Source organism: Temnothorax longispinosus, chromosome 5 (genome assembly GCF_030848805.1).
Source record: "Temnothorax longispinosus isolate EJ_2023e chromosome 5, Tlon_JGU_v1, whole genome shotgun sequence".
In the NCBI taxonomy this organism is placed as follows: Eukaryota; Metazoa; Arthropoda; class Insecta; order Hymenoptera; family Formicidae; genus Temnothorax; species Temnothorax longispinosus.
Genome location: NC_092362.1, coordinates 7,452,396 through 7,480,160, shown reverse-complemented (window position 1 = coordinate 7,480,160; position 27,765 = coordinate 7,452,396). Strand labels below are relative to the sequence as shown.

General features: G+C 38.6%; 1 protein-coding gene across 3 annotated transcripts in view; it reads right to left on the bottom strand.

Annotated features, from left to right (window-relative positions):
- Atpalpha (sodium/potassium-transporting ATPase subunit alpha) overlaps positions 1-19,562 on the bottom strand; it is a 61,226-nt gene extending 41,664 nt beyond the window's left edge. Inside the window, exon 1 of one of the 3 annotated variants that reach the window (XM_071778148.1) lies at positions 18,854-19,562. In XM_071778148.1, coding sequence (XP_071634249.1) covers positions 18,854-18,883 — 30 coding nt within the window. In that variant the 5' untranslated portion in view covers positions 18,884-19,562. The remainder of the gene's footprint in view (positions 1-18,853) is intronic. The other 2 variants (XM_071778147.1, XM_071778150.1) reach the window with 2 other exon arrangements.
- Positions 19,563-27,765: the final 8,203 nt, after the last annotated feature.

Sequence of the window (27,765 nt, the reverse complement as noted above, 5' to 3'; positions counted from 1 at the left end):
AACGAGGCAAACGTTAGCCCTTTGATTCGGAAAATTTTGTTATCGGATTATTGACAATCGAACGCCTTCATAATGTTACGCGACAGTTTTTTGCTCCATCTCCCCCGCTCATTTTTTTCTGTTCGTTCTTTTCTCGCTGGCCGAGCTTTCTTTTCGCGGCATATATAGTTTCCTTTTTTCTCTCTCTGGATTGATCGCAATTTTATCTCTCTCTATTTCATTTTTTATTTATGATAACCCGTGTTTTATACGGTGACCCTTTGTTGTTAGTGACGACAAAATAAGAGTGGTAAAAATCTTGAGCGTAAATCGGCGGACGCATCGAATTTACAAGTTTTAAAAGCTGCGGTCCCCTCTTAGAACAAGAAAAAAAACCGCAAAGCTCTGATGGCATCCTCATCATAAATATATAATTGGTCGATATTTTTTACGGCAGCAACTTGTCAAACTTTCGAGAACGATAGTAATGCGATAGTAATTACATTATGATTCATGTTTTTTAACGAGCATGTCTTAAGATGCGAGAGAAGCTTAAAAACCAATATTGAATATACATATGAAATTTATTAATGAAAATTAGTATCCTTAAATCCTTAAATTCGATCCCCATTTAAATAATTTATGTTTATTCTTTTGATCGTTTATTAACGCGCTTGTAAAATTTATTTTGCACTTTATAGGCTCATGGATTTCTATACCGTAATAGATCCACAGCTGACATGCAGCGATGACGGTGGTAATTATCTGGTAATTCGAGTAATGAGATGACTCATCACAAAGACGCGACGTCTGGAAGCGACTTGGCATTACCGTTTAACGAATAATCGCTGCCAATTATCGTGCCCTTCTTCTAAAAATCGCATAACGAGTACATAAACATTAACGATATTTGCACAGTGTAACGCGAAATCGAATCTCCGCGAATACTGAATTTAATAAATCAATGAAAATCAATTTTACTTTAATGAATACATATGTTGAGAGAACGAGGATAAATTTATATTTGTTATCGTTTTATATTATATATTTTTGCAAGTGACGAGTGACAAAATTCCATCGCGCTTGTTAAGGTATAATAGTTCTCTTGTCCTTATACTAGAGAAAATCGATTTTCTATAGATTTTCTTGAAACTGTGAATATACGTTAATTTAGGTGTGCTTTATGCATGGTATAAATTTCAGTACCTCTTCCGGTATAAAAAATCAAGATACTGAGCCTTAAAGTTTCAACTTTTACTAATGAAAAGGTTTTCCAGGCCAAACGGTAAGAGATACGAGGTTGGCCAAGAGGACCAAAGTTGCTCCTCTCGTCGAGTTCTATAAGGAAAAAATGCCAAAACTAAAAAAAATTAAATTTAAAAATTTTTTTTGAAACTTTGAGGCTCAGTATCTTGATTTTTTATACCGGAAGAGGTACTGAAATTTATACCACGCATAAAGCACACCTAAATTAACGTATATTCACAATTTCAAGAAAATCCTAAGAAAATCAATTTTCTCTAGTATAAGGACGAGAGAACGTCCTTAAATCGCGTCTGTTGTCCGAACTGCTATATTCTGGGGAAAAAGAAAAAAACCAACACACGTGCGATTCACGAGGCGTACGGTTTAAGGTGATTGGGCCATGTACCATGTGAGTCAATATAAGGGCTAAATTTTATTTTAAGAAAAACCATTTTTATGGATGTATTCTAGACACTTGTATAATTACTGGTTTTATAATGTAACTTTTCATTCGATTACGTATCAATTTATCTACTGATAAATGTAAACAGTTCAAGATTTGACTTCAGTTGACATTCGTACAAGAGAAATGTCGCGACATTGCATCTCTTCGATGTAGGCAGCTATCATGCCAGTGCCATGTGTTTGAGTGAGGTTATGTATTGTGTTTATGTTAAAAAATAATGGAAGGTAACAAACAATTTCGATAACGGGAGATTTGCTTGCCAAAGAATAGTGCTGTGGAAAGAAAACACTACACGGCGCGGCGTTGCCACATGTTCACGTCGCGTACAGCTGATCGAAAGGCCGACAAGAAACGCGACGATTCATCAACTTTTGATTGAATTTTTGGCCTTATTACACGTCAACGTCGTTTTGTCTTATACTTAACAAGTGCTAGAAGAATCAAATAATGTTATTTTCAGTTTTTTGAACTTTTTTTTTACAGACAGTGAGTGAAATTTTCGAAAAATGTATGTTTTCGGTACAATTTCCCATAAAACCTATTTAAAATTGCCAACTTTGAGATTTAATATCTTAAAAACTAGACGTCAGATCTTCTCAAAATTGCAAATTTAAGCGTATTTAGGTTTTTTTTATAACATATATTTAATTCGGATTTTTTTCTTTAACATGCTCTGATGGCCCAATCACCTTAAGAGCTGTCGCGACGACACGACGCGAAAGAGAGACAGAGTGAATTCATCGATCGCGGAAATAGATCCCTCGCCCACCATATTCCGTATTGTAATGCCCACTGAATATAAGACTGAAAAATGAATTGAATTTCTAAATTCTTCTCTTTGTTACATTATTCGATATTCAAAGTGATTCCGTTGGAGAAAGAGATAGAAAGATGTATATTGTTACCAACATCCCTAATATATGTATTTCGACCGTGAAAAGAGAAAAAGTTCTCTTTATCTAGAATTATATGCTCGATCATTATTCGTTTCAATCAAGAGTATTTAACTTTGTAATTATCGCAACGAGTACGGTATCGTGCATGTAACTTAATGCGCACGAAAATTAATATTTTATGTGTCATAATTATAATTATGATACGATAATAATATAACGTTAAAAAAAAAAATCGAATACATAGATAATAATGTAACTTAAAATCGTGACTTATAAAAGCGCAATATGCTAAATACATATAGTATATTCTATTTCTCGCACTTTTTACTTTTTATTTTTGGTACGTCGCTTCCTAAGAGAATCCGGTGCGATATGTGACAACGTCATGATGAATAACCGCGTCGAAGTACGATAGTCAATCTGGAAAGTTGCGGCGAGTCGGAAGAGCTGATCGGAGAACTGTGTTGTGGCGGACAATAAATAAAAGCGCGCCCGTGCAAACAAATGCGGTTTATGACGTCATCTGGCTACTAGCCACTTTGCTATTATTATTCATCGAGACAAAAAAAAAGGGAGACAGGAGAGGTAGATGGGAAATTAATGTGTAATAGCTCTGTTAGCTTTAATGGCACCCTTTTCTCCTTCTGTATTCAAAATGAAAACGTTCTGTTTCGGGAGAGAGAGGGAGAGAGAGAAAGAAAGAGAGAGAGAGAGAGAGAGAAACAGAGAGGAGACAAAGTGCAGGGAGCGAAACGAATGGCTTTCGTATCTAATAGCATTCAGAACTGCGTATCGGACAGTTGACCACTCAAAGGTCATTGTCGGAATGTGTAGTCTAACAAGTCGAAAGATATATCTACATTTGCCAACTTTCTCATATCGACAGACGTCAAAATCGCAAACTGCCTCCTTCACCCTTAACTCATTTGCATCGACGACTATTCTGTGTATTCCAGACGAACCGAGCCGCATCATCGATGCCCGGAATAATCGACGAGCGTTGAATAATCTTCGTATTGTCGGAAATAATCCGCAGAAATATATATAATACATATATATATATATATATATATATATATATATATATATATATTTATAGAAAAATATAACAAAAGGAAAAAGGTATTTGGGATTGTACATAAAAGACTGATTAATGGGCGATTTAATTTTAATGCCAATAAATTTAAATTGTAATTGGATTATCTTTATTTAATTAATTAGTTGAGTATAAAAGAGGATAATGCAGTTGAAAATTAGTAATAAAGAATATTATTGATAAAAGAGTGTAAGTTAGTTGTCCTCGATTTAAAATTCAAATATTTCAAATTCAGGTTATAAACCTTAAAAAAAATGTTATGCATTATCTTATCAGAAAAATGGAATTTAGATTCAATGATATCTTTAGGTGATAGTTTAATGATATCTTAATGTTTCTTTCAAGAATTTCTCAGAAAATTAAATTAATTTAATTAATTGCGTAAATTTAATTTCTTTAATTTTATTTCTTGTCTTGAAAGCTAAACTTTGTCCTGAAAGCTAAAATTAAGTTGCATATATAAAAATATTTTAAAAGGACAAGCTAGATTTTCTCAAGTTTTTTAACATTTGAATAACGTCGCTATTAATCCTAAATCTTACAAACACAGAGGATATATGTGAATACACACTGTTCAGTTCTAACTTCAACGTTATACAAACAATACGTTACTTTTGAGAATTTGACAAAGATAAACTTGGTTAATTCTTGACTTAACTGTTTACTTTTGCGATACAGAAGCGAATGGTATGCGTTGCGCGAACACGATTACGAGCTGGGAGCTTTCTACTTCCTCTCATCTTCCGGAACTCGAGAAAGAGTGAGTCGATCGGCTTCCTTAGTTTAATCACATTACGTTCAGGACGTGATTCACGTCGTGAATGTGCTTCGCGTGAATGAGTCATCGGCCGGAACGGAACGGAACGACGTGTCACGGCGCGGGAGGCGCGGCGTGGCGCGTTGCGCTTTTTTTCGCGTTTCTCTTCTCGCGCGAGAGATTCGCGAGAAGTCAGAGCCGAGAGCGACGGAGGTAGATTGAACGTAATGTGTCTCTTCCTCCGACGTAGATACAGTCACGGTCAACCGCCGCGGACACTGTACACTGGCGTGTACGCACGCACGTGCGTACGTCGTCTGTATGTATGTATATATATGTATGTATGTCGTGCGTCGCGCGCGTGCACGTTCTTTTAACAAAGTTCGCGAATGTAAGACATAATTATTCGAAATGATCGAAATCGCACCCTTTCGCACCCAGGCAAATAAAACAGCGGAAATAAAAATCTGGAAATAAAAATTTAATGTATTTCGCTTCGTAATGCACGCCGCGTCAAATAAAACTAATAAAACGCGGTACCTACTTTTTGCAAGTCTCTCACTGTTTGCCATGAATGATCATCATTTTTCGAATATTTTCCGACTTGCGCGGTCTTTAGAGTACGCTCCGCTTTTGTGAAGAGTTTCGACAATTTCACGGAATACTTCAAATATAAACGTGACACGAGATAAATATGTTCGATAATAAATCAAATTGTCTATGTTCAAAATTTGAAATCAGATTTTAAGGATTGATGTTATTTTAGATAATATAATGTATTTACTTTCTGTGTTTCGTGCACTTGAATAAATTCTCGCCTTTTTGTGACCTTTCTCTTTACCACACGACAAGACTTTCCCGCATTTTTCCGATAGCTGTTATCTGAGAAACCGCTGTTGTAGTATATCGAGAAGGCGATTAGGGTCATTGGTTTTGCCAACCTACAGAATCTGGTTACCGGAAGCTGCTCCAAATATTATATAAAAGCCTTGACCGAATGTCGAGCGCAAGAAATCATTCTCGTGAGATTTCTAGGATATTGTTGAACGAAAATGGTTAAGAATTGTATCGAAATATTTCCAATACGCGAAAGCTTTGGAATTTTTCACGAGCTTCGTATTATTGACATTTATTACTAAGTTTATTGCTTAATAATTTTTTATTTGTTTAGAGTTTTCCTCCCGTAAGCAATAATTATACAAAGCAGCCATCGATAGATGATGAGAATTTAGAGAGATTTAACCTAATTCCATTACCTAATAATCAGAGGGAGAACGTACAGCGATGCGATGGCTCCACTGCGAAATGCAAGACTTTACTGTGAAAAATTACATCGCCGGAAATTGAGAATGGACGTGAGCAGATTGAAAACGGTTTCCAATCAATTTTCAGTTTCGTGTGTATCTCAATTCGTCGAGTAGTAATCCCGGGTAACGGGAATCAGACAATTGCAGTGGAAAGAGGCACGCAGTAGTCAGACGGCTTGGAATTCTCCGGACTTGGCAATTTCATGCCAACTTAAATATTCCGGCAATTTTAATTCTACGTACAAAATTAAATGTATGCATATATGTTCTCCGTAATGCATATTCAAGTTTGCGTTTTTGTGCGGTAACTGTGACACATTATAAAATATCATTTCTCTCTCAACTAATATTAACTCGGATGCTAACATTATTAATATTATAATTTTGTGGTGTGAAATTCTGTATTCCTTATTGAAAATTTTACGATAACAAAAATCGGAGTATGTATAGCTTTTACGAGTGTAAGTTTCTTAGCGATGAGGGAGTCCGGTGCATTAACTGTCGGGCGCGCGAATTGAATCTCGCGAGACCGCTAGTCGCCGGTTTACCGGTTCGAACTGGATCGAACGTATAGACGGTCTCTGCTTGACGTGTGTTTGAACCGGAGCTGACCGGTGACGGTCGTAATCTGTCAAAAGGCATCTGTCGGTGGCTCACGGTCGGCGTCACGCGAGAGTAAAGCCGAAAAGTTTCGTTCACGTGTCAAGTGCCAAATTAAAAATTCTCACGAAGAATCGTGAGAGCTTTTCTCACGGATGCATGAGATAAATAAATAAATAAAGAATCAATTGTGTGTGCGTATTTATTCAACATTGTGGCCAAATACACGGATCTCTGTGATATCCATGTTTGAATTGCGTATTACTTCTATTGCCTTGTTATTTGATTCTGAAGTCGTATGCCGCGCGACTCGAGATCACGCGAGTCGATACGCGCGGCCGTGGCGTCGCGACGCTAGGCGACGCGACGCGACGCGACGACAGGAAGAGATTGGCGGCGTTTTTCGCAACGCAAGAAAAGAAGGCCGTTCGCATTGCGTGGATGTGGGTAGTCGTCGGTAGAAACAGGCAGATAGTGGGCGTGCAATTTCGACACAAAACGACGAGTAGTTAACTCGTTGAACGACCGCTCTCTTGCATATCCCTGCATAGTGACAAGGCATGGTAACGTTAGCGTTAGAGGAAACATCAAAGCGACACAAGTGAAATAGAAAAACCTAAAAAGAAAGGGGGAAAGAGGAGAGAAGGGAGCAACGAATCTCTCTCCATTTTCCCTTAACCTATATCCTACATCCCGGGAATCCTTCTTGTTAAATATTAAAGTTAATCTACGTCCTACTAATTTTTCTCTTTCTCTTCCGCTTTTCTCCTTCGAAGAAAAGAGAGAATCGAAACATGTTAAAGCATCGATTAAAATTTCCAGAAAGGAGCTAAATATACGAGATAAGTTGTAAAAAACGCGATATCGCTTGAAAGTCGAAACAAGATATCGCGACAACGCAACGATAGTTTGACGGGCGCTTTGTTCTTCGGGTTTTATCAGATTTCACTTGGACTTGTCAATCTGATGAAACGAGAGCGGAACAATGCCGATAGTGATAGACCCTATGTGATATAGACCGGCGTTTTCCGCTGTCCAAAAATCCGTACGTAACCGAACGGATAATATCGACGAATCGAATAAGTGCATGCAATTATATAAGGATAGAAAGAGAAGAAAGCGGGGATAGAGGAAGGAAGGAAGGGTAGAAGTCTGTAGGCCGGGGTGAGGCGAGAGGTCCTCGAATGAGGGGGTGGGTGGTGGTGGTGGTTGTATCGACCGCGCCGCACTGCGGGGCTTTATCCCCTCTCGCGCCGCCGCCGACGCCGCCGACGCCGCCGACGCCGCCGACGCCGCCGACGCCGCCGACGCCGCCGCTCACCACCGTTTCTCTATCCGCTAACACCCTTCTGCCCCTACGACTATTCCCTGCCCCCTCGTGTCGACATACATCCAGACGAATGGTCCCTTCCTTCCTCGAGTCGCTGCCTCACCCTGCGCCCCGCAGTCGGTCAGTAACCCACTCGCTTCCGGTATGCGATTCTCCGAAAACGCGCGCGCGAGTAAAGGGGTGAACTTTTCATTTTCCACCTCTCGGCGTTGAATTTCGTGCGGGCGCGTGTTCACCTTGAAATATCACGATCGATAAGCATGCATCGATGACCAACGGTCGTTTAACAAAGTAGACTACGATAATATACGGGTGAAAAAAAAACAGAGATGTTTATTTTATTAAATACGATAAGGTATAGGAATAATGCTGCAAGATATTTTTCACATTGAGGGAGAAGACAAAAAATGCGAATTGACGAGAGAGAACATTTCCTGATGTATCGTGTATCTGTTTCGCCGCGTGAATACGAACCGAGACACATCTCTATCGGGGATAGTAAAAAGCATGGATACTCGGCGTTTTTACTCACAATCAGAGAGGCGTCATATATCACCGCTTTCTCTAAGCATCCCTCATCTCCACATTCTTAAAAGTACGATCTTTTCAAGTTTCACTCAAGAGACTTTGCGATCATCTACAAGATGTTCCAGAATAATCAATCAAGACGATTAAATGAATATCAGTAATTACTTTTCAACTTGTTTCTTCATATTTGTTTTTAGTCTTGTTAGATTCTTGATAGAATTATAGATGATTTATCGTTGTTAAATAGATTAGTGTTATAATCTCGTAAAAATAATCAATTTTTTCTGAATTACTCTCATTTTTCCTTATTATTATTCTTGAATTACTTATATTTGAATTTTTCTTCCTTATAATTATAAGGAAAACTCTTGCGTCCGAATAATCGACAATCCGAAACGGCATCGTTGCGAAGAAATTGCCGGTCTTCGCGAGAAATAAATTATCACAATGGGTCGTACTGCCGCCCGCGAATGGCTAATCAATCGCTATTGACAGGATACGTACCTGTGCGATTTAACGAATAGCGTGGAACATTACGTAACCAACGTATCAGACGACGACATCGTAATTCGCATTACGTTTTACCTCATTCGCACATTAAACTATCACTATAGCGCGGTTATAGTTACAAAAAAAAACGTCCGCGATTCTGCTTCTTCTACGAAGAATTGCATAATTAATTAACGTTACTGATTCTCGCGCGATCGCTTTCTAGGAAGCGCGCGAGCAACCGCATTCAAATTTTCGATTTTCTTCCTCGGTTGCTAGCACGGTTACGTAACACAGTGAACGTTACGTAACGTACCAAACGTACGTACTTACGATCGCTCAGAGGGTCTGGATCGAACAACAAAATGCCGAAGCGTTCACTACATCTTAGCCCTAAACAAGCTTACATTTAAAGTCTAACATTAAAAAAAATTAATAAAATCGAAGTTGACCGGCTAAGTTACCGGAGCCTTTTTAATACAATCAGCACTAGATTGATATAATGTTTGTGTCGAAATACGTGTATGTAATTTCACGTACGTCATATATTTAAACAAATGAAAGAGCTCCAACTTCTCGAACTGTGGACCAAAACTCCCAAGCTCCTCAAGCTTGACGACCAATTTCAAATTTAATGTCTCCTCCGAAAAATAACCCAGTTTTCTCCGCACGAGCCCCAATCGTGCGGGGAGTGCAGTTTGGAATATAAAAATTCCTGTGATTAGGTGGACTCGAACCCGGTTCCTCAGAGTTACGAGTCTGGCGCTTTACCACAAGACCACACTGCCACCACCAATAAACACAGTTATAAATTTAGGCGCAAGTGTCGCATTGAGATAATTTGTTACAGACACCACTCGGCCTCCATCTATCGCGAATTTAGTTCATATAAAAGTATTTCTCAACATATATGCGGCAAAAATACTAAATTTATGGCAATTCATTATCAGTGGTGACTAGTATTAATAGCCCTTGTAGATGGTCATCTACGGCAATCTTAGCTGTGTTTCCTAGATTTAATTTACGATTTAAATCTATTTTATTCGGTTTACGTGCGTATTATTTTTCCCAGCATGCATATTACAATCTTATTTTAATAATTATTCCGAGTATTCTGATAAATACAATATATTCCATAGGATTTGTCGCGCATTGTTGATCAACTAGTTGGTTAACGTATGCCATCAATGTATGAGAATCAACTACTTGTCTATGACGCAATTGCAACGATACATTTTAAACAACGCGTTTTCATGTTCAACTAACAATTCACGCGAGAAAAACAGCCATTCTTCAACAAAATCTCTGCTGACGCATTCTGCTCCGCGCGAAATCCCTCGGCACGTCATAATTTCTCCGCCAAGTTAATACGAATTTTTCAGCAAAGCATGAAATCCTACATCGTGCATAATAGTGCGATAAGAAGATCCGTCAACCGGAAGAACTCGGGGAACGGTATTAAGACTTTAATAAGACTGCAAGACGGAATTTCGCCGTTCCGAGGCGAGGGCATGAAATTGAGAGTTGTCATTTTCCGCGGCGGCGGCGCACGATTCCACTTTAATAATCTCATCGAGTTTATTACGGGGAAGGACCGGCCCCGGGTTAGAGACATTGAGTAGGATGTCTTATTTGCCTCGAAAGCGGGAATTCTGTGCTTGCTTGCCGAAACGAGAGCCGAGAGCGAACCGTACGGCTCGCGGCTCGCGGACAGGAAATAATAAGGTTTCGTCGCCCGTGTTCATCGATTACCAATCGGTGGCTTGTACACTTCGAGTACTTCGACTGGCAGTACTGATGGCACTGCGGAAACGAGCTACGTCGCATTAGGAGGCACATCCATCGATCGTAATCGTCGAACGTGACCGATTACGCGTTATCCACGATTGCGGCGGGTACTCAGCGTACCCGCCGTTTAAGCGACCGGCTCGATTTCGGATCAAATAAATCCCTCTTCGCATTCTAAGTGAATCGCGGTAAGAACAAAAGATATGGACACAGTGATATGGAATGAAATTAAAACAATCCTGTCGTAGTCTGGTACATACAACAGATATAGTAAAATTAAAGTAGTAATAAATAATAAAAACTTTTGTCTTTACGTAGCACATAACGCTTTAGTTTTAACAAAGCAGGATAGTTATAAAATATCCGATTACGTCTGGATTGTTATCAATTTCAGAATGCCAATGTAAAATTTTTGACATCATTATAATTTGCCCACGACTAATACCTCACAATATTTCACAATTAATTATAATATATCTATGAATGTATGAATGAAAGATATATATATATATATATATATATAATATATATATATATATATATATGTGTGTGTGTGTGTGTCAGATAAAGCTACCAACAATGACGTCAATCACCGCGATAATCAATCAAAATAAGAATTATTACTATGTTTTGCAATTAGGGATTGGCGATAAGTTTCGCGTGTCTATTGAATTAATTAAAAATTATATATATTTGTTAGCGTAGAAAATAGCGCAAAACCACGCAATCGTTGCATTGTCGTTCACGCCTTTGCGTGAATGACCATTATGATCGTGACATGGGCAATTTTCAAGTAGCTTTTAATTAAAGTTAAAGCTATTAACACGCATGTATATATGTTCTCGTACTGTTGGCGTTATATAATTTTATCAAAGCGAATAAGCCGTTATCTCTATTGGACACTCGCTCTTCGATCGACGACGTCGCGAAAACGTCGCTCGTGCGTATACACATAAAATATATCTTAGATGATCATTATTCTTTCACGCACACGCGAGGCAGAAATGACGTTTGCGAGAAATGGGGAAAAGAGGGTGCAGAAAAAGTCGCGTTAATCGTTTCAACCCCTAGTAAACTCTGGGACTCGCTATTATAAAAGCGATTCCGATATTTCAATCACACCTTTAAAAAATGCATTGTTCTCAATTAAAGTGAGTGTCGAGCATTATCCACGTTGCTGATACGTACGTTTTAAACCGATTGAGAAAATTTTATTTTATTTCTTTTAATTTATATTTTCAAAGAAAATATAGACAATTATAACAAAAGTAATTTGATGTAAGTTGTATTTAATTAATCGTCTTAAGGCCACTGCACGTAACAAAGATTTAGCCATAATCGTAAAACCGTAAGAAAATGAACCAATCACAGTCAATTATTCTTCGAGCTCGAGGAAAATAATCGACTGCGATTGGTCTACGGCCTTACGGCGGTCTGCGGCCTTACGATTATGACTAAAACTTTGTTACGTGCAATGGCCTTTACTCTCGTATGTACTCTTAACTCAAACATGAATTAACGATAATCTCTTATTTCACCTGATGTGTTAAGAAAAATTCATGTGTTACACATTCCTCTCTTTTTCTCTGTCCTTATACACGGACTCCACATAAATATGTATTACACAAATTAGTGTTAGAAAGACAAATGCGCGTGCAGGTGGTTTAATCACACGCGTCGTTACTCTGGGTAATTTATAACATAGGTAATTACGTTGACTTATAGTCGGTTAAATAAAAAAACCGAGATATTTTATTTAATTTCTCAATTGCTTCCAAGGGTAATTTACTTAACGTAATGAGAGATAAGAAAACCATTAGAGCGAAATCAATGATAAACAGTAAAGAATGTTAATGTGCGGATATCAGTATGCATTTTATGCGATGCAATCACGAGTTAGATCTGTATCGATGCATCGACGAGAGACCGTCGCTCGTGCGATAAATGCGCGATGTGTTATTAATAAGCAAACACTACGGCGCGGACGTCGCAACGCGGTGCGTCGGTCACCGTGTAATGTAAAGGGAAAAGGAAAGGGAGAGGGAGAGGAAGAGGATGGCTTCGTGCCAGAGCCACTTGAGGAAGACGAGTAGCACGTACGCGAGAGGAGCACACTCTCGAGAGGAGTGTGCTCCCCTGACATACATCGACATACTCGTTAAAATAACGACATAATGGCTAATTCAACGATAATCAGCGCAAACCGTAGCGTTCGAATTAGCATCGAAGGTGAGACAAGACCGGCGTCACATGGAGAAGAAAGGAAGAGCAGCATAATTATCGATTCCGTTGAATCACGTTCTAATTAATGGCTCGCGTTCGTATTAATTGCTGCACCGCTTATGTGATATATCCTATAATCCGTCGTGGAAAAAATTCCACCGCAGTCAAGTTGTATATTACGAGAATTGTAAAGAATTGTAAAGAAAAAACACACACTATATGTATATTACAAACTATAGATATTATAAGGAAGATACAACGTTTTTAAAGAAACGTGATCGCTCAATTAAAATTTAGTAATGTAGACAATTAGTTAATTGAAATGCGCCTTTGCGTTAGTTTTAACTATAGAGACTACACCGCACAAGCAAAAGTTCCATATTCAAAGGTAAATAGAATTCTAGTTTACAATGTACATAACGAAATAAGAGATATTTATCTAGTGTAGAGATAAATAAGAAATACATATATATTTGTGTGAGCTTACATTTTATTTTTGTCCAAACAAAATGTCACGATATTTTCTTTGCAGCTTTTGATATGTATGGCTCTTTTGCTTATCTTTTCGCATAAATTACATACAACTATCGTTGGATTTTTCATACAGTTATTTCGTGTAATTACAAAACGTATGACTTGAGAATATAATTATTATTGTTTTTAGAATTGTACGTGTTTATTACCTTCTATCTTTATATTCTACCACTTCCGGGTCAGTGATTCGAAGAAGTGCGCGGGGGTGGCACTGGCATTTATCTCTACACTAAATCCAATCGCACCGAACACCGAGAGACCTAAATAAAACCGACGTTCAAAATCCCTGATGCAGTTTACGCGGTTTACGCGCCGCGTGCCGCCATCTTGCCGCAACCGCGCAAAACGACTCACGACCTGGTAAAGACTCGCTCGCGATCGATCGTCAAAGGGTGCGTCCGATGATTTTTCAGCTGTGTCCCCTCAGGGAAATTATCATGTGCATACAGTAAACATCCAAGACACACCGAGTTTAAACCAGTTTAGACATCGAATGTTATTTTATTTCTAACTTCAAACGAAGGAGGAAATGCGAGAAAGAACTAAAAAGAAACATTAGCGATTCTACGATATTCTTCTTTCTTCTTTCTGTGTGTTATACGAGAGCCAAGACACGTTTAATACTTTTAACATGTGATAATAATTTTACCACTTTTTTCTACTGAAAAGAAAGTTCGTTCTTTTACTAAACGTTCTCGCATCTTTCAATCTCTTTGATAGTCTCAGATGAAAGTCTTTTTATCGTAAAATCTATTCGTAATTATGAAGAGAGAGAAAGAAGAAAAACTGCTTTGAAAGTTTATATGCTCACCTCCCCCCCCCCGCCCCGAGGTCTTATTTTATACTAAAGATCCACGCATTATATCGAATTGATCAATCGATTAAAAATTAGCATCTTATTTCAGTTTTTCCCAATTTACTAGACGTAACTCTAACTGCCATATTTATCTCCTAAACATGTTTCTATAGTTGTTGACAAGAACAACAGGAAAATACCACAGCGCAAACGATATCAAATTCCTGTGCGATAACGTATATCAAGTTACTTAAAGCTGTCGACACTGCAATGTTTATCCGTTATCCCAGAAACCACATAAACCGTTCCCCGTTACAAACCGCTATGTGCTCAACAATGTGTGCGCATGCACCTATGTCGAATCTCATCACGCCGAATACGCGGAGTATACGCGGAAACAGGAGGAAGGGGAAACGTCGGAAACGAGTTTATGATATGGCCGCCGTGGACTAATGCATTTGCGCTCCCGTGGATTTCTCCCTCTCTGTTCACGACTAGCCGTGAGCCGTGACCTTGACACGAATCCGCGAAGGAATTCACCGAGGAATTTACCCGCGAAGAGATTAATTATTCCGAGCGACTAATCGGCAATTATTTTTTTTTTAACGCTCACCGATTCCGGATCGCCCTCTCGCCTTACAGAACCAACTAATCGCGTCCACTTCGAGTCAAGCCATGACGTGTCGACGATAAGCCCTCATGCGTGATTATACAAGATATACGTCAGAGAGTCACGCGTTTTCCTTTAACTATTGAAAGTCAAAATATATAAGAGACTATATTCAATGATGAGCATCAACAACTTTTCAACCATAAGTATACGATTACAAGCTGGAAATTTCTGAGGCAAATTAAAGTGCAAAATTTTACTTATCTATATAACAATGGGATAAGAAAATTTAAAAATGTACAACAAAAAAGACTGCTCGTTTTACTTTTGATCAATTTTAAATGCATCTTACAAGTTTCAAGACTTTAGAAGCAAATTTGAATTGCAGATTTAGATAATTAACGTCGAAAACTAATTGTAAGTACTCGCGAAAACAGATCGCGTCCAGAGTTCCGTGAAGAAAGATCGACTCGAAATTCACCGAAGAATTTCGGTAGCTGAAACAGTTAGGGCACCATATAAGTATATCATTCCCCTCGTTTTCTCGCGCTTCTAAGCTTGAAACATTAAAGCTAGAATCTAAAATTGAGATTTATGTCCAACCCGGATGTACGGAGAAATTACTGTAGTAGGCGGAAAAATGGAAATAATAAATGGAGGCTCGGTGTACGTCAAGCGGAAGTTGATCGATCCAAAATTATGTATACACGTCGAGAAATGTGCATCCGCGTTCGTGTCGCAAGGCGGAGATATGCGCGAGCTGCGTGCACAATAGCGGAATACCTCGAATAGGGCTGTTCTATCACTATCGCTATCACTATAATCGCTTCGCGCTTCGAGCAAAGTTACGATTACCCTGAAAATAAAATATTCAAAGAATCTAACCGCGATATATCTCGCGCGGATAATCGCGCGACGAAACCGCATCTCACGAGCGATTATGCATAAATTGTTCGATAAGAGATACGCGATTTTGGAATTACGTTACCTATATGCACTGATAAAAAAATCAATGATAAAATTGACTATAATTGCATGGTAAAAAAATTATAGTCGGAATACTCATTTTAATAGTAAATTGTACTAAAATACTAGTAATATAAGCTATATACGCATGGTACCGAGAACCAATGAAACTTTTTACTATAAATTATAATAATTTCGAATCTTATATAGTAAAAATGAAAGAATAGAATAGTACATCATTTTACTATTCGAATAAAGTCACCGCAACTAATAATACTAGTAATATAAACCATATTTACTATATAAGATTCGAAATTATTATAATTTATAGTAAAATGTTTCATTGCTTATCGGCACCATGCGTATATGGTTTATACTACTAGTACACTGGGAAAAAAAATTTAGTGTCTCCAACAAAACAAAGTATTATAGTAGTTTTAACAAAACTGCCTTGTCCTCCTAACCAAACAATTTAGTATATTTTATGTATACAAGAGCTCGTGCGGCAAGAGAGTTCGACTCGCGCGCGCTACGCGGCGCATCGCCGGTATTTTCTCTCGTAAGAAAGATTCGACATCGACCCTTATATGTAGGGCAGCTCAGCGAGTCTTCTCCAGCATTCAAGCTTGTCAGTTAAAGCGTTCTCGCTCCTGACAACCTACCCCATATAGTATATACACATAAATTAAATATATAATGTTTATATATATTATGATTTATATATATATAAAATTTTGGTTCGTACAACAAAACATTTTTCCTAGTGTATTATTCGTATTTTTCGTTTATACTACTATTATTATTCGATTTAAAATACGAATAGTTATTCGTATTTTATAATCTTATGTTAAATTTAACAATATTTTTTAGTAATAACAACCATACCCATATCGTTATACGAAATAAACTTTATAATTTTACGAACTATATTTTCACGTTATATCAACTATGTCTTTTTAAGTAAAGAGCACTATTTTATATGCTTGGCGCCGCAGGATACTATAAATTATAGTGAAATTATGGTATTTTTTACTATATTTTTTTATCAGTGTGTGTGCGGCAACATATTTAATCTTAAATATTCGCAGCCAGTTAGACCGCGATGCCGATTTTAGCAAAATCAATTTGACTTCTTCTCAACAAAGACTTTTTCACCTAAATCGATTCTAAAAATAATTCCTAAAATGAACAGCGAGTAATTTGTAAAAAATTTCTAATCTTTCGAAAATGCTGTGCAAAGGTATTCGCTTAAAAAATAAAGAGAGAAAGCTTATAGTTAAAAGATAAGCGTAGTTTAATTTCCTCTCAAGTTCTCGAAAAGTGGGTTGAATTCACCGTCGAACCCTTCGATTCCACAATACCACCTGCACGCTGCAACTATACGTTTTCAATTTCGAACTATTCAGTATACTTGGGTATACGATCGGCAAGGAAAACTTGTCGGGAGACTCGCATACTAATTTCTTTCCGAGTGACGCGCGTCGTGTCGCATATTTAATGCCAAGTGCGTTTTTGTCTTTAGAAGAGGGACAATGTAATCGTCGCTCGCTTTCTCTTCCGTCGGGCTCGACTCGACTGACTCGGCTCGGCCTCATCGTCTCCGCGTGATTTTTACGAAAATTGTACGTAAGTAAAACAAACCACGACACGACTCGATCGGATGACGTGTCGCGGCTCGCGGCTGCACGAATAAATTTCGCGTCAGAATAAATAATTCGAAAAACTTGGCGAATCGCACGCGTACGACAAACGTTTTGAACAAGGCCGCGTGGTCGTTCGCGATAATGACGAATAATAAATCCATTTAACGAGACATAGATATCGATCGAGAGAGAGAGAAAGAGAGAGAGAGAGAGAGAGATTTCCGTCGCTCGCATAAATATCTCGAAGAAAATATTCTTGGCCTTTTACCGCACGAACGTTCATCGCGCCAATCGAGCGGTCAATCTATTTCTATTTGAAAAGAAGCGCGTATTCTCTCTTCTCTCCGATGGATAATAATACGTGAGATTAGAATATGCGGCGATAATTGATGCGAAAGATATTGGAGGAATCCCCCTTATCATTATTTTATAATTTTATTATTTAGGAATTTTCGCTTACTCGTCAGATGCTTGTCAATGAGAAATATATATCGCACGGAAAATATAACGCGGAATCCTTTCTTCAATAGAAAATATCAAAATTTTGCTATGAACGTCATCCGTCATCCACCATAATCGTTCCATAATTTCTCTCCTCGATAATGGCTGGGACTGTCATGAGTCATCATGAGTCACGCCGTTCAGTGACACCTGTACTGTTATATTTACATTTGCCAAGGCATACGTTACTTAAAACGAGTAAAAAATTAAACACACAGAATTATCGTCTAAAGCCTAAAGTTACATGTTTTCCATTCGCATTCTTTATCCCTTATGCTATGTCATTTCGCGCGCGCGTATCACATAATTCATCACCTAATTCTAATTTATTGCCTTTGCTAACAATAAGCATACCTATAGGAGGAGAAACTGAAATTGACACGCGACACGCGGGTTCGAGCAAACTCAAGTTTGCCGTAATCTATGACACACGTAATCCAACGTTAAACTTGGAACGCGAAAACCTCCGTCTCCGTTAATCGACTGCCAGGATTCACCTATGGACTATGGTCGTTACATTTAAGCGCATTTAAAGAATCTTCCAGAGATTATTGAAATAAATCTTCATCACAATTTATTTCGATAATCGGAGAAGCAGGTAAGGGGAAGAGAACGCGAGATCGCGCGGCTCTAGAGAGCTAATCAAGCGGACGGATTTATCGTGGCAGGGCGTGGTTACGCCGGACAACGCGACGTTCCTGCGTGGACAGCGACCGACGGGGGTGACGGGTGACGGGCCGCGGGCGACGGGCGACGGCACCGACGCATGGCGCCGCGCCGTGCGCGCCAGCGCGGTAACTCGGCGACGCCGACGGCGCGACGTGGGCATGCCGGTCATGCCGCCGCGCCGTGGTCGACCGCGACGTAATTCGGTAAAACGCGACTTCTCTGGCTTCTGTGATCGAGAAGCGATGATCGGAAAGCCGTCGCCCGCGCCGCGCGCCGTCGCAACGGTATACTCGGCTAACTCGGCGCGAGGCGGAGAAATTCGTAGCGCAGCAACGTTCAGAGCGTTCGCTGACATCCCGACGCGACGTCTCGCGCGTCGAATCATCAGGGGGGAGAGAGGAAAAAAAGAAGGCGAGGAAGGTGTACTGACCTCGATGTCTAGCTTCCCCTTGGACGCCATTTTGACAACAAGCCGGTGGCGCTCGGGCTGTCCGACCTGACGTTACTCCGGAGTCCGGCTACCTGCTGCGCGCGTCGCGGCGCGTGTTACGACTCACGGTCAACGTCCCCGATGTCTTCTGTCTTATAGGTCTTCTGCGCGACACACACACCTAGAGCACAAACCCGTATAATCCCTCCGTCCGTGGCACACGCGCGAACCGATCGCGATCGCGCGCGACTCAACAGCTCGACAGTCGAGCGTCGACACTCAATTCGCGTTCGCTACCCGAAGACCCGAACGCCGAACGCCGTGGTCACTCCGCTGACTCCGCTCCGCTACGCGCTAGTCCGCTCCGAGCTCCGACGCAAACGCCCGTCGCCGCGAGAGAGACAGAGCGACCCTGGCGTCCCTGGCCGCTCGATAAGAGGGGGGGCGCCGTGACGTCACGGCACCACAACCACACGGCACACGGCGACACGGCACTCACGGCGCGACGCGACGCGACACGCGACGCGCTTCTTCGAGTAACGGCGTAACACAATCTTCGTGGCGGGAATCCTCACGAGGGAACAGCGTGATCAAAACGACAAACAGACGAGATACCGCTCCGCCGACGCAAAATTCTCTTCACTCGATACTTAACTTTGATCGAGACGATCTCCCGGTGCGGTCCCGCCACTAATTTTCCCTCGCAACCGCCATCTTGCCGTGACTGCCGCGCCTGTGACCTGTGACGTGTGACGTCGCGTCCGCAGGTCCGCTGCTGGGTTCGCACTCCGCGCCGCCGCGCCCGCCGCCGGCGCAACATGTGTATCTACCCCTACTTGCCGACTCCGTCTCGCGCCTCGTGCTCTCTCTCTCTCTCTCTCTCTCTCTCTCTCTCTCTCTCTCTCTCTCTCTCTCTCTCTCTCTCTCTCTCTCTCTCTCTCTCTCTCTCTCTCTCTCTCTCTCTCCCCATCTCTCCCCTCTCCACTCTCTCTCTCTCTCTCTCCGAATCTCTCTCATCTCTCTCTGTAACTCGTCCTCCTCTCTCGTCCCTGCTCTCTCCTCTCTCTCCCTCTCTCCCTCTCTCTCCCCCTCTCTCTCCTCCGCTCTCTCTCTCCTCTCGGTCTCTTCCTCCCTCCCTCCCTCCCTCCCCCTCTCTCTCTCTCTCTCTCTCTCTCTCTCTATATATATATATATATATAATATATATATAATATATATATTCTCTCCCTCCCTCTCGCACACGCAGACGCAGCGAGCGGTCCGTTAGGGTGTTTACGCCATAAACATAAACATAATGTAAATAGATCGAGCGTGAAACGTATAAAGGTCTGAACAATATGTAACAGAAAGTAGAAAGAGAGAGGGATGTATTCGAAGTCATGTCATTTCTTTCTACGAAGAAAAGTAGGAAGGAGGAACGAAAGAGAGATCTATAATTATCCTACTTTATGTTTTACGCCCGTTTACGTTTACAAGACACGTTTGATATTGGAATGATGATGATGTAATATCAGGCCATGCAAAATGAGCAAAATCATGCAAAACTTTCAAATTCTTTTACAGATCGTTTCTATAAAGATACTCGAGGCCATTTTCCGCGATTTCAAACGTTTTTGCAATATTACTCTATGCGATATTATTTGCTAAGAAAGAACACACCTCTGTCGTCGATCTTATAATTTACAATTATAAATAACCACGATATACATATATATATAGTTAGACCATTGCAACATTAGCAGAGAGAAGAAAGAGGCATCCCGGCCTTTTTCGTGGGACCGTCGCCGTCGTCGCCGATCGCGTCCAAGTCGAAAGCCCCCGTACACTACCGCCAGTACCAGTACATAATACATCCATTTTCGAAATTGGTACTACGTAGCCAACCTCATACAAGTTAGCCGGACAATTTCGATTTATGACATTTTTTTTACGAATCGATTGTTAGTCGTTTGTTATTGATTGTTAGACTAATTAGAACGTTTGTTAGTTAATAGTTTTTACGTAATCACGAAAATAATTTTTAGTGTTAATTTAGCCGGTAAAAATAGAATTCTTTACAATTTTTGGTTCAAACCGTGGTCAATCGATGCGGAATCGTTTGTTAGTTCCGAATATACTAATTAAAACGTTTGTTAGATCACGGTTTCGCTAAAAAAGCGAAAAACTGTATATCGTTTAGCTGCCGGAGAGTGGGGGTGAGACGTAGAATATGTGGTGGTTTCGGAACACATTACGTAATCACACAATAGGGTAATTCTTCAGTTTAGCTACAGCAGCACAAAAAACGATGAATTTAGGCTCATTCGACGCGTTTCGACGAAACGATCGAATCTGGCAGAAAAAAGTGTCGCTCTGCCCCGCGACGCGAAATATTAAACGTTAAAGTTGACAGGAATCAGGTTACGATTCCTGTCATACCGACGAGCTGTAGCAACTACGAACATGCCCTGTGGCCATATGCGCATGCTGAGTGGCCGCACGCGCATGCAAAACTGCGCCAATTTTAAATGAATCAATCGTGCAGAATAACCAAGCATCTCGATTCAAGCAGTTAGGTCTCACGCTGGGAGTTTCATTAGTTTAATTATGCGTGGGAAACACACACACACACACACACACACACACACACACACGGGGGCCTTCGGCCCCCCCCTTCCCCGCACCACCGACGAGATACTATTAAAGACCGACAACCCTGGGGTAAATTTTCGTGACTGCCCGGGGGCCCGGTGGTAATTGAAGAATACTGACATTATCGACTGTTTTGGCTATTCGACTATTCCAAAGAAGGGAGTTTTACCTTATATAATCACTGTTTTATCATCAGAAATGTACAAATCTTTTATAATTTTTTCAATATTTGTATCTTTTTATATCTTTTTGATGTAATTGACAATTATATATATGAAAATACTTTACAATAAATATATATAAAGGAATAATATATATATATACCGGGTGTAACAAAAAGGTCGGGACCCTGGATTATATCGGAAAGTTGACGTTTTCGGAAGAAATGTTTTATACAAAAGTTGTTTGGATCAAAGGGGCACATAAGATGGTGCCATTGGTTTCACCTTGGATGATCGTTTAAAGCTCACTCACCTTTAATTTCTTAAATGGAAATCTCTATTTTTCAATGCATATTCTTGTAGCTAATCTCGAGAGCTTTTCAAAACACTATAATAAAGTATTTTTTCATTAAGAACTTTTGGAATTATAAGGCTTGAAAGTTCTAGTATTTTGACATAAAATACAAAATATCTTGTAAAAAATTAAGTTTTCGGTAATATTACCTTAACACTTTTATGCACAGAATAATGAGACGAATCAATTGGTATAAAAAAAGGCATATTTCCTTTAAGAAAAAATATGTAATTTGCAACACGCATCTGCATACTTTTTCTTAAAAGTAACTATGTCTTTTTTATATAGATATATAAAATAGAATTATTTATTTACTTCAGTTTACAATGCCAAGAAGGAAACAATTGCTTTTATGAAACATGTATATCACATGCTAATTTAGTGTTAAATTATTTTATTATTTTATTATTGCACAAGGTATTGCAAGGTATAAAAACAGTGATTGCCACTTTTTCCATAAGATTCGATATATACATTATGTATGTATGTAGAGGAAAAGTAATAATAAAACAAATACTATACCAATTGTATATAAATAATTTTTGTGTACACAAGAAATATACAAGATTATTTACTTGTATCTATAAACAAAAATACTTATTTTAAATGTACTTTTCTGGCTTTTATTTCAGCAAATTCGTTAATTACATCATCATAATTAATATTTTTAACAATATTGTATTCAATCGAAATTATAGAAAGATTGGATAATCGTTCTTGTTCGATAGTCGATTTTAAATAATTCTTAATTAATTTTAACTTGCTAAAACTTCTCTCACACGAAGCAGTTAAAACGGGAAGAGTAAGAAATATTCGGAGAGCAACATTGATATTCGGATATGACTCAATTAATCCAAAGTCATGAAGAGCCTGTGAAATATCAAGTGGAGTGGCAGTTTTAATGTTTTGTATTAATATCGAGGCTTCAAACTTAAGGGCTTACATACGAGTAGACCGCAAGAAAAAAAGGTGAAATTCGGGAATTTTTATCTTGAAAACTATTAATTCGATTCGATCCGGTTTTTTTAATTTAAAAGTATCTACATTGAGGCACGTTCACAAATTTTTTTAAGGGAATTTATTCTCTCGGAGCGCTGTTCTCGTGGCCGACGTAAAATGTGACACGGTTCACGGTTCCCAGAATATCTCGAGAACGGCTGGACCGATTTGCATCAAATTTATACACAATGTTTTATGATAGTTTTTCTCGTTTCCATCGGGAGATTTTTTTTTATTTAACTAGTTTTTTTTTATCAGACTATAAAAGGTCACATTCAATTTTCGACCCAAATTTTCGACCTTTATAGTCTGATAAAAAAAACTAGTATACAATTAAATATTAATCGCATAAATATATGATATGCATATCTGACAAATATATGATATACTACAATCTGTGTGATAGGATTTATTGCTAAGTTTTAAATAGTTGTTAAAACTACATATACATATATACGTACATACATACATAATGTATATATCGAATCTTATGGAAAAAGTGGCAATCACTGTTTTTATGCCTTGCAATACCTTGTGCAATAATAAAATAATAAAATAAATTAACACTAAACTAGCAATTGATATACATGTTTCATAAAAGCAATTGTTTCCTTCTTGGCATTGTAAACTGAAGTAAATAAATGATTCTATTTTATATATCTATATAAAAAAGACATAGTTGCTTTTAAGAAAAAGTATGCAGATGCGTGTTGCAAATTACATATTTTTTCTTAAAGGAAATATGCCTTTTTTTATACCAATTGATTCGTCTCATTATTCTGTGCATAAAAGTGTTAAGGTAACATTACCGAAAACTTAATTTTTTACAAGATATTTTGTATTTTATGTCAAAATACTAGAACTTTCAAGCCTTATAATTCCAAAAGTTCTTAATGAAAAAATACTTTATTATAGTGTTTTGAAAAGCTCTCGAGATTAGCTACAAGAATATGCATTGAAAAATAGGGATTTCCATTTAAGAAATGAAAGGTGAGTGAGCTTTAAACGATCATCCAAGGTGAAACCAATGGCACCATCATATGTGCCCCTTCGATCCAAACAACTTTTGTATAAAACATTTCTTCCGAAAACGTCAACTTTCCGATATAATCCAGGGTCCCGACCTTTTTGTTACACCCGGTATATATATATATATATATATATATATATATATTATTCCTTTATATATTTATTGTAAAGTATTTTCATATATATAATTGTCAATTACATCAAAAAGATATAAAAAGATACAAATATTGAAAAAATTATAAAAGATTTGTACATTTCTGATGATAAAACAGTGATTATATAAGGTAAAACTCCCTTCTTTGGAATAGTCGAATAGCCAAAACAGTCGATAATGTCAGTATTCTTCAATTACCACCGGGCCCCCGGGCAGTCACGAAAATTTACCCCAAGGTTGTCGGTCTTTAATAGTATCTCGTCGGTGCCCGCACCCACCCCGTCGGTAGGCAGCGTGGACCTCGCAAGGAGGCTTACATGCGTGAGCGCACGTGAACAGGAAAGCTTTTCTCCCCTGCACCCTCCCCCATGCATGTACTTTATAATTTTGTTTTACAACTTAGCATGTACTTTATGCTTATGCCGAAGGCCCCCCCTCGCACCCCCCGTGTGTGTGTGTGTGTGTGTGTGCTTCCCACGCATAATTAAACTAATGAAACTCCCAGCGTGAGACCTAACTGCTTGAATCGAGATGCTTGGTTATTCTGCACGATTGATTCATTTAAAATTGGCGCAGTTTTACATGCGCGTGCGACCACTGAGCATGCGCATGTGGCCGCAGAGCACGTTCAGTGTTGCTATACATATCGTCATCATAAACCTGATTCCTGTCAACTTTAACGATTAATATCTCGCGTCGCGGGGCAGAGCGACACTTTTTTCTGCCAGATTCGTTCGTTTCGTGCAAAAACGCGTCGAATGAGCCTAAATTCATCGTTTTTTGTGCTGCTGTAGCTAAACTAAAGAATTACCATTCCGTCTTTTTTGTAATTTTGATCCGCCATATTGGACCCGCCATTTTGAATTTTGTAAATCTGACATCATATTCGGATTCAGAGACCCAAAAAACATAAGGGTATCAAGTTTTATAATAATCCGATGAACTTTTTTTTCAACACACTTTTTGGCCCAAATAGTAAAATTCTCTTACACAGCCAATGGGTTAAGTGAATTGTGACGACATAAAGAGGGAAACTCGGAAAATTTCTCGCATTAATACTGCAAGTGTTCAAGAACAAATTTAATTGTTTAATAAATTAAATCAGAATCCCCTCCCACTAATAAAAGATACAGTAACTCGTGTCAATGCACAATAGTTTATTTATGAGATATAACACATATCATATGTCATGCGTATTTGTGTATGTCAATAAGTGAATGAGCAAGTTAGAGTGTATGTGTGTGTATGTGTGTGTATATAGGGGCATGCTTGCATGCGTGCATGTGTGCGCAAAATTAAATATTTTATCTTCCAAACCATGCTTATTATTTTGTAAATCCTCTTCATTACTCTTATTGCTGAGTTCTATATTTTGATTTTCTTCCTTTAAAATATTTTGTAATACGTCCTGTTCTTTTTCAAAATTCAATGCTGCGTTTACTAAAATTTCATCTCATCCAAATTTTTTTTAAAGATTTATATTTTGTAAATCTTCTTCATTATTCTTATCGCTGAGTTCTATATTTTGATTTTCTTCCTTTAAAATATTTTGTAATACATCCTGTTTTTTTTTCAAAATTCAATGCTGCATTTACTAAAATTTCATCTCATCCGAATTTTTTTTAAAGATTTAGCTTTGTTTTCTAGAAAAATTTTAGTACTGGTTTCATAAAAATAGGGTGAAAGAGATAGACTTTGAGATTCACTCAATTATATCCTAAAAAATTGAAAAAATTTTGTAACCGATTTCCAAAAAAATACCGGTTCTCAAAAAAAATCGGTAACGAAAAATTATACAGTTTATAGCACTCCCCGAAAAATTCTACCCCTGTTTTATATACAATTCTTTAAAATTCGATAAATTAATTCCCGAAAAATTCGAAAAACTTCTGATGAAAAAATTTCGTAACCGATTTCCAAAAAGACACCAGTTCCCAAAAAAATCGGTAACGAAAAACTATACAGTTTATAGCACTCCCCGAAAAATTATACCCCTGTTTTATATACAATTCTTTAAAATTCGATCAATTTAATACCCGAAAAATTCGAAAAACTTACCAGGCAGCATGCTTATGTTCGCCGAATGTTAGTTTTGTGTTAAATATGTTTGCTGTTTGATTCCAAACAGTCAGCTAACAATCTGAAAATAAATTCTATCAGAGAGTTATGATTTAAACGTTGAACGAACATTTTGCTGCAACACTTCGAGCGCTATCTAATAATTCACTTTCGTTAAAGTGAAACTACGTAGCCAAAATTCAATATGGCGTCAGTCCGTTAGCCAAGTAGTGAGCTGATTAGGACTCACTACCGCACAGATGTTGGACACATACGCATCAGGCTCGGTACTTATTGTTGTAAGAATAAACATATTGCATCATTATGCCAGGTAAGTCTAGTGTTTCTTCTTATGGAGGATTATTAGAGACAAAAATTTCTTATAGTGGATGTCGGATCGTAGTACGTCGAACATCGGACTATGCAGGAATTATGTGTAACGTTGTTGTGGGCTAGAAACTTGACGACGCAGGGTCGCGTGATCGTTATTTCTGATTTGCATCAATAACGAGTGATTTCAGATTTTCGCGTGTTTGACTTGGATTCTTGATTCCGACCGTTCACAGACTTCGTCGCCGACCGTTGTTGGTTGCGTCGTTAATTGGTTCGATTTTTCGATGTGGAAATTTCTGGAAACATTTGGGACAGAATATATGGGCTGTATTGACCTCCATCGGGAGGCAGGAGCCCAAGCAAAATAAAAATAAGAAGAAGAAGAAGTGGACTAGTCGTGCATAGAGGTTAGGTAACCGCGCAGAGTACATTAGTCTCCATATGACAATGGCTACGTTTACACCCAGCGACCTGATCGCGACCTGACCTATATTGTGACCCGAAGTAGGTCTAATCATCATTCGTTTACACCGAAAGAAACCTAAAAATTGAGGTGGTTCGATGGCTACAACAAAATGCAGAGAATTTCATGAAATTTTAATATGTTGTTCTGCAATGCAAAATAGAATTATGTGAATTTTTTGGGAATTTTTCACCGTCCTGTTTTGAAAAAAATCTACTCTAAAAACCTAAAAAGTACAATTTTAGGAGTAGATTTATTTCAAAACGGGACGGTGAAAAATTCCCAAAAAATTCACATAATTCTATTTTGCATTCCAGAACAACATATTAAAATTGCATGAAACTGGCTGCATTTTTAACATAGGTTCTTATGGTTTTTATGGGAAATGACATATTGCATATACCTTCAGAATGAAATAAGTGCAAGAAAAAATGCAAATGATAAAGAAAAAGAAATTTGCACATGTAACTTAATAATTTACAAATAAATGAGCGAAAGAAAGGGGAAGGTTACCGCACATTTCGTACAAAAATTAATTATTAAAGCATAAATTGCTTGATTTTTCGTCTGCATAGACTGTCATGGTCGTGAACGACGTGAACAGCAGCACGCATTATACACGCGGCGACCAATCAGAGCAATCCCCTTCATTCCCACTACTTCAAACGCTAGTGCGCTGTTTCCAGAACCCCCGCGTCCCACTACTCCCTCCGATGAAGCCATCGAACC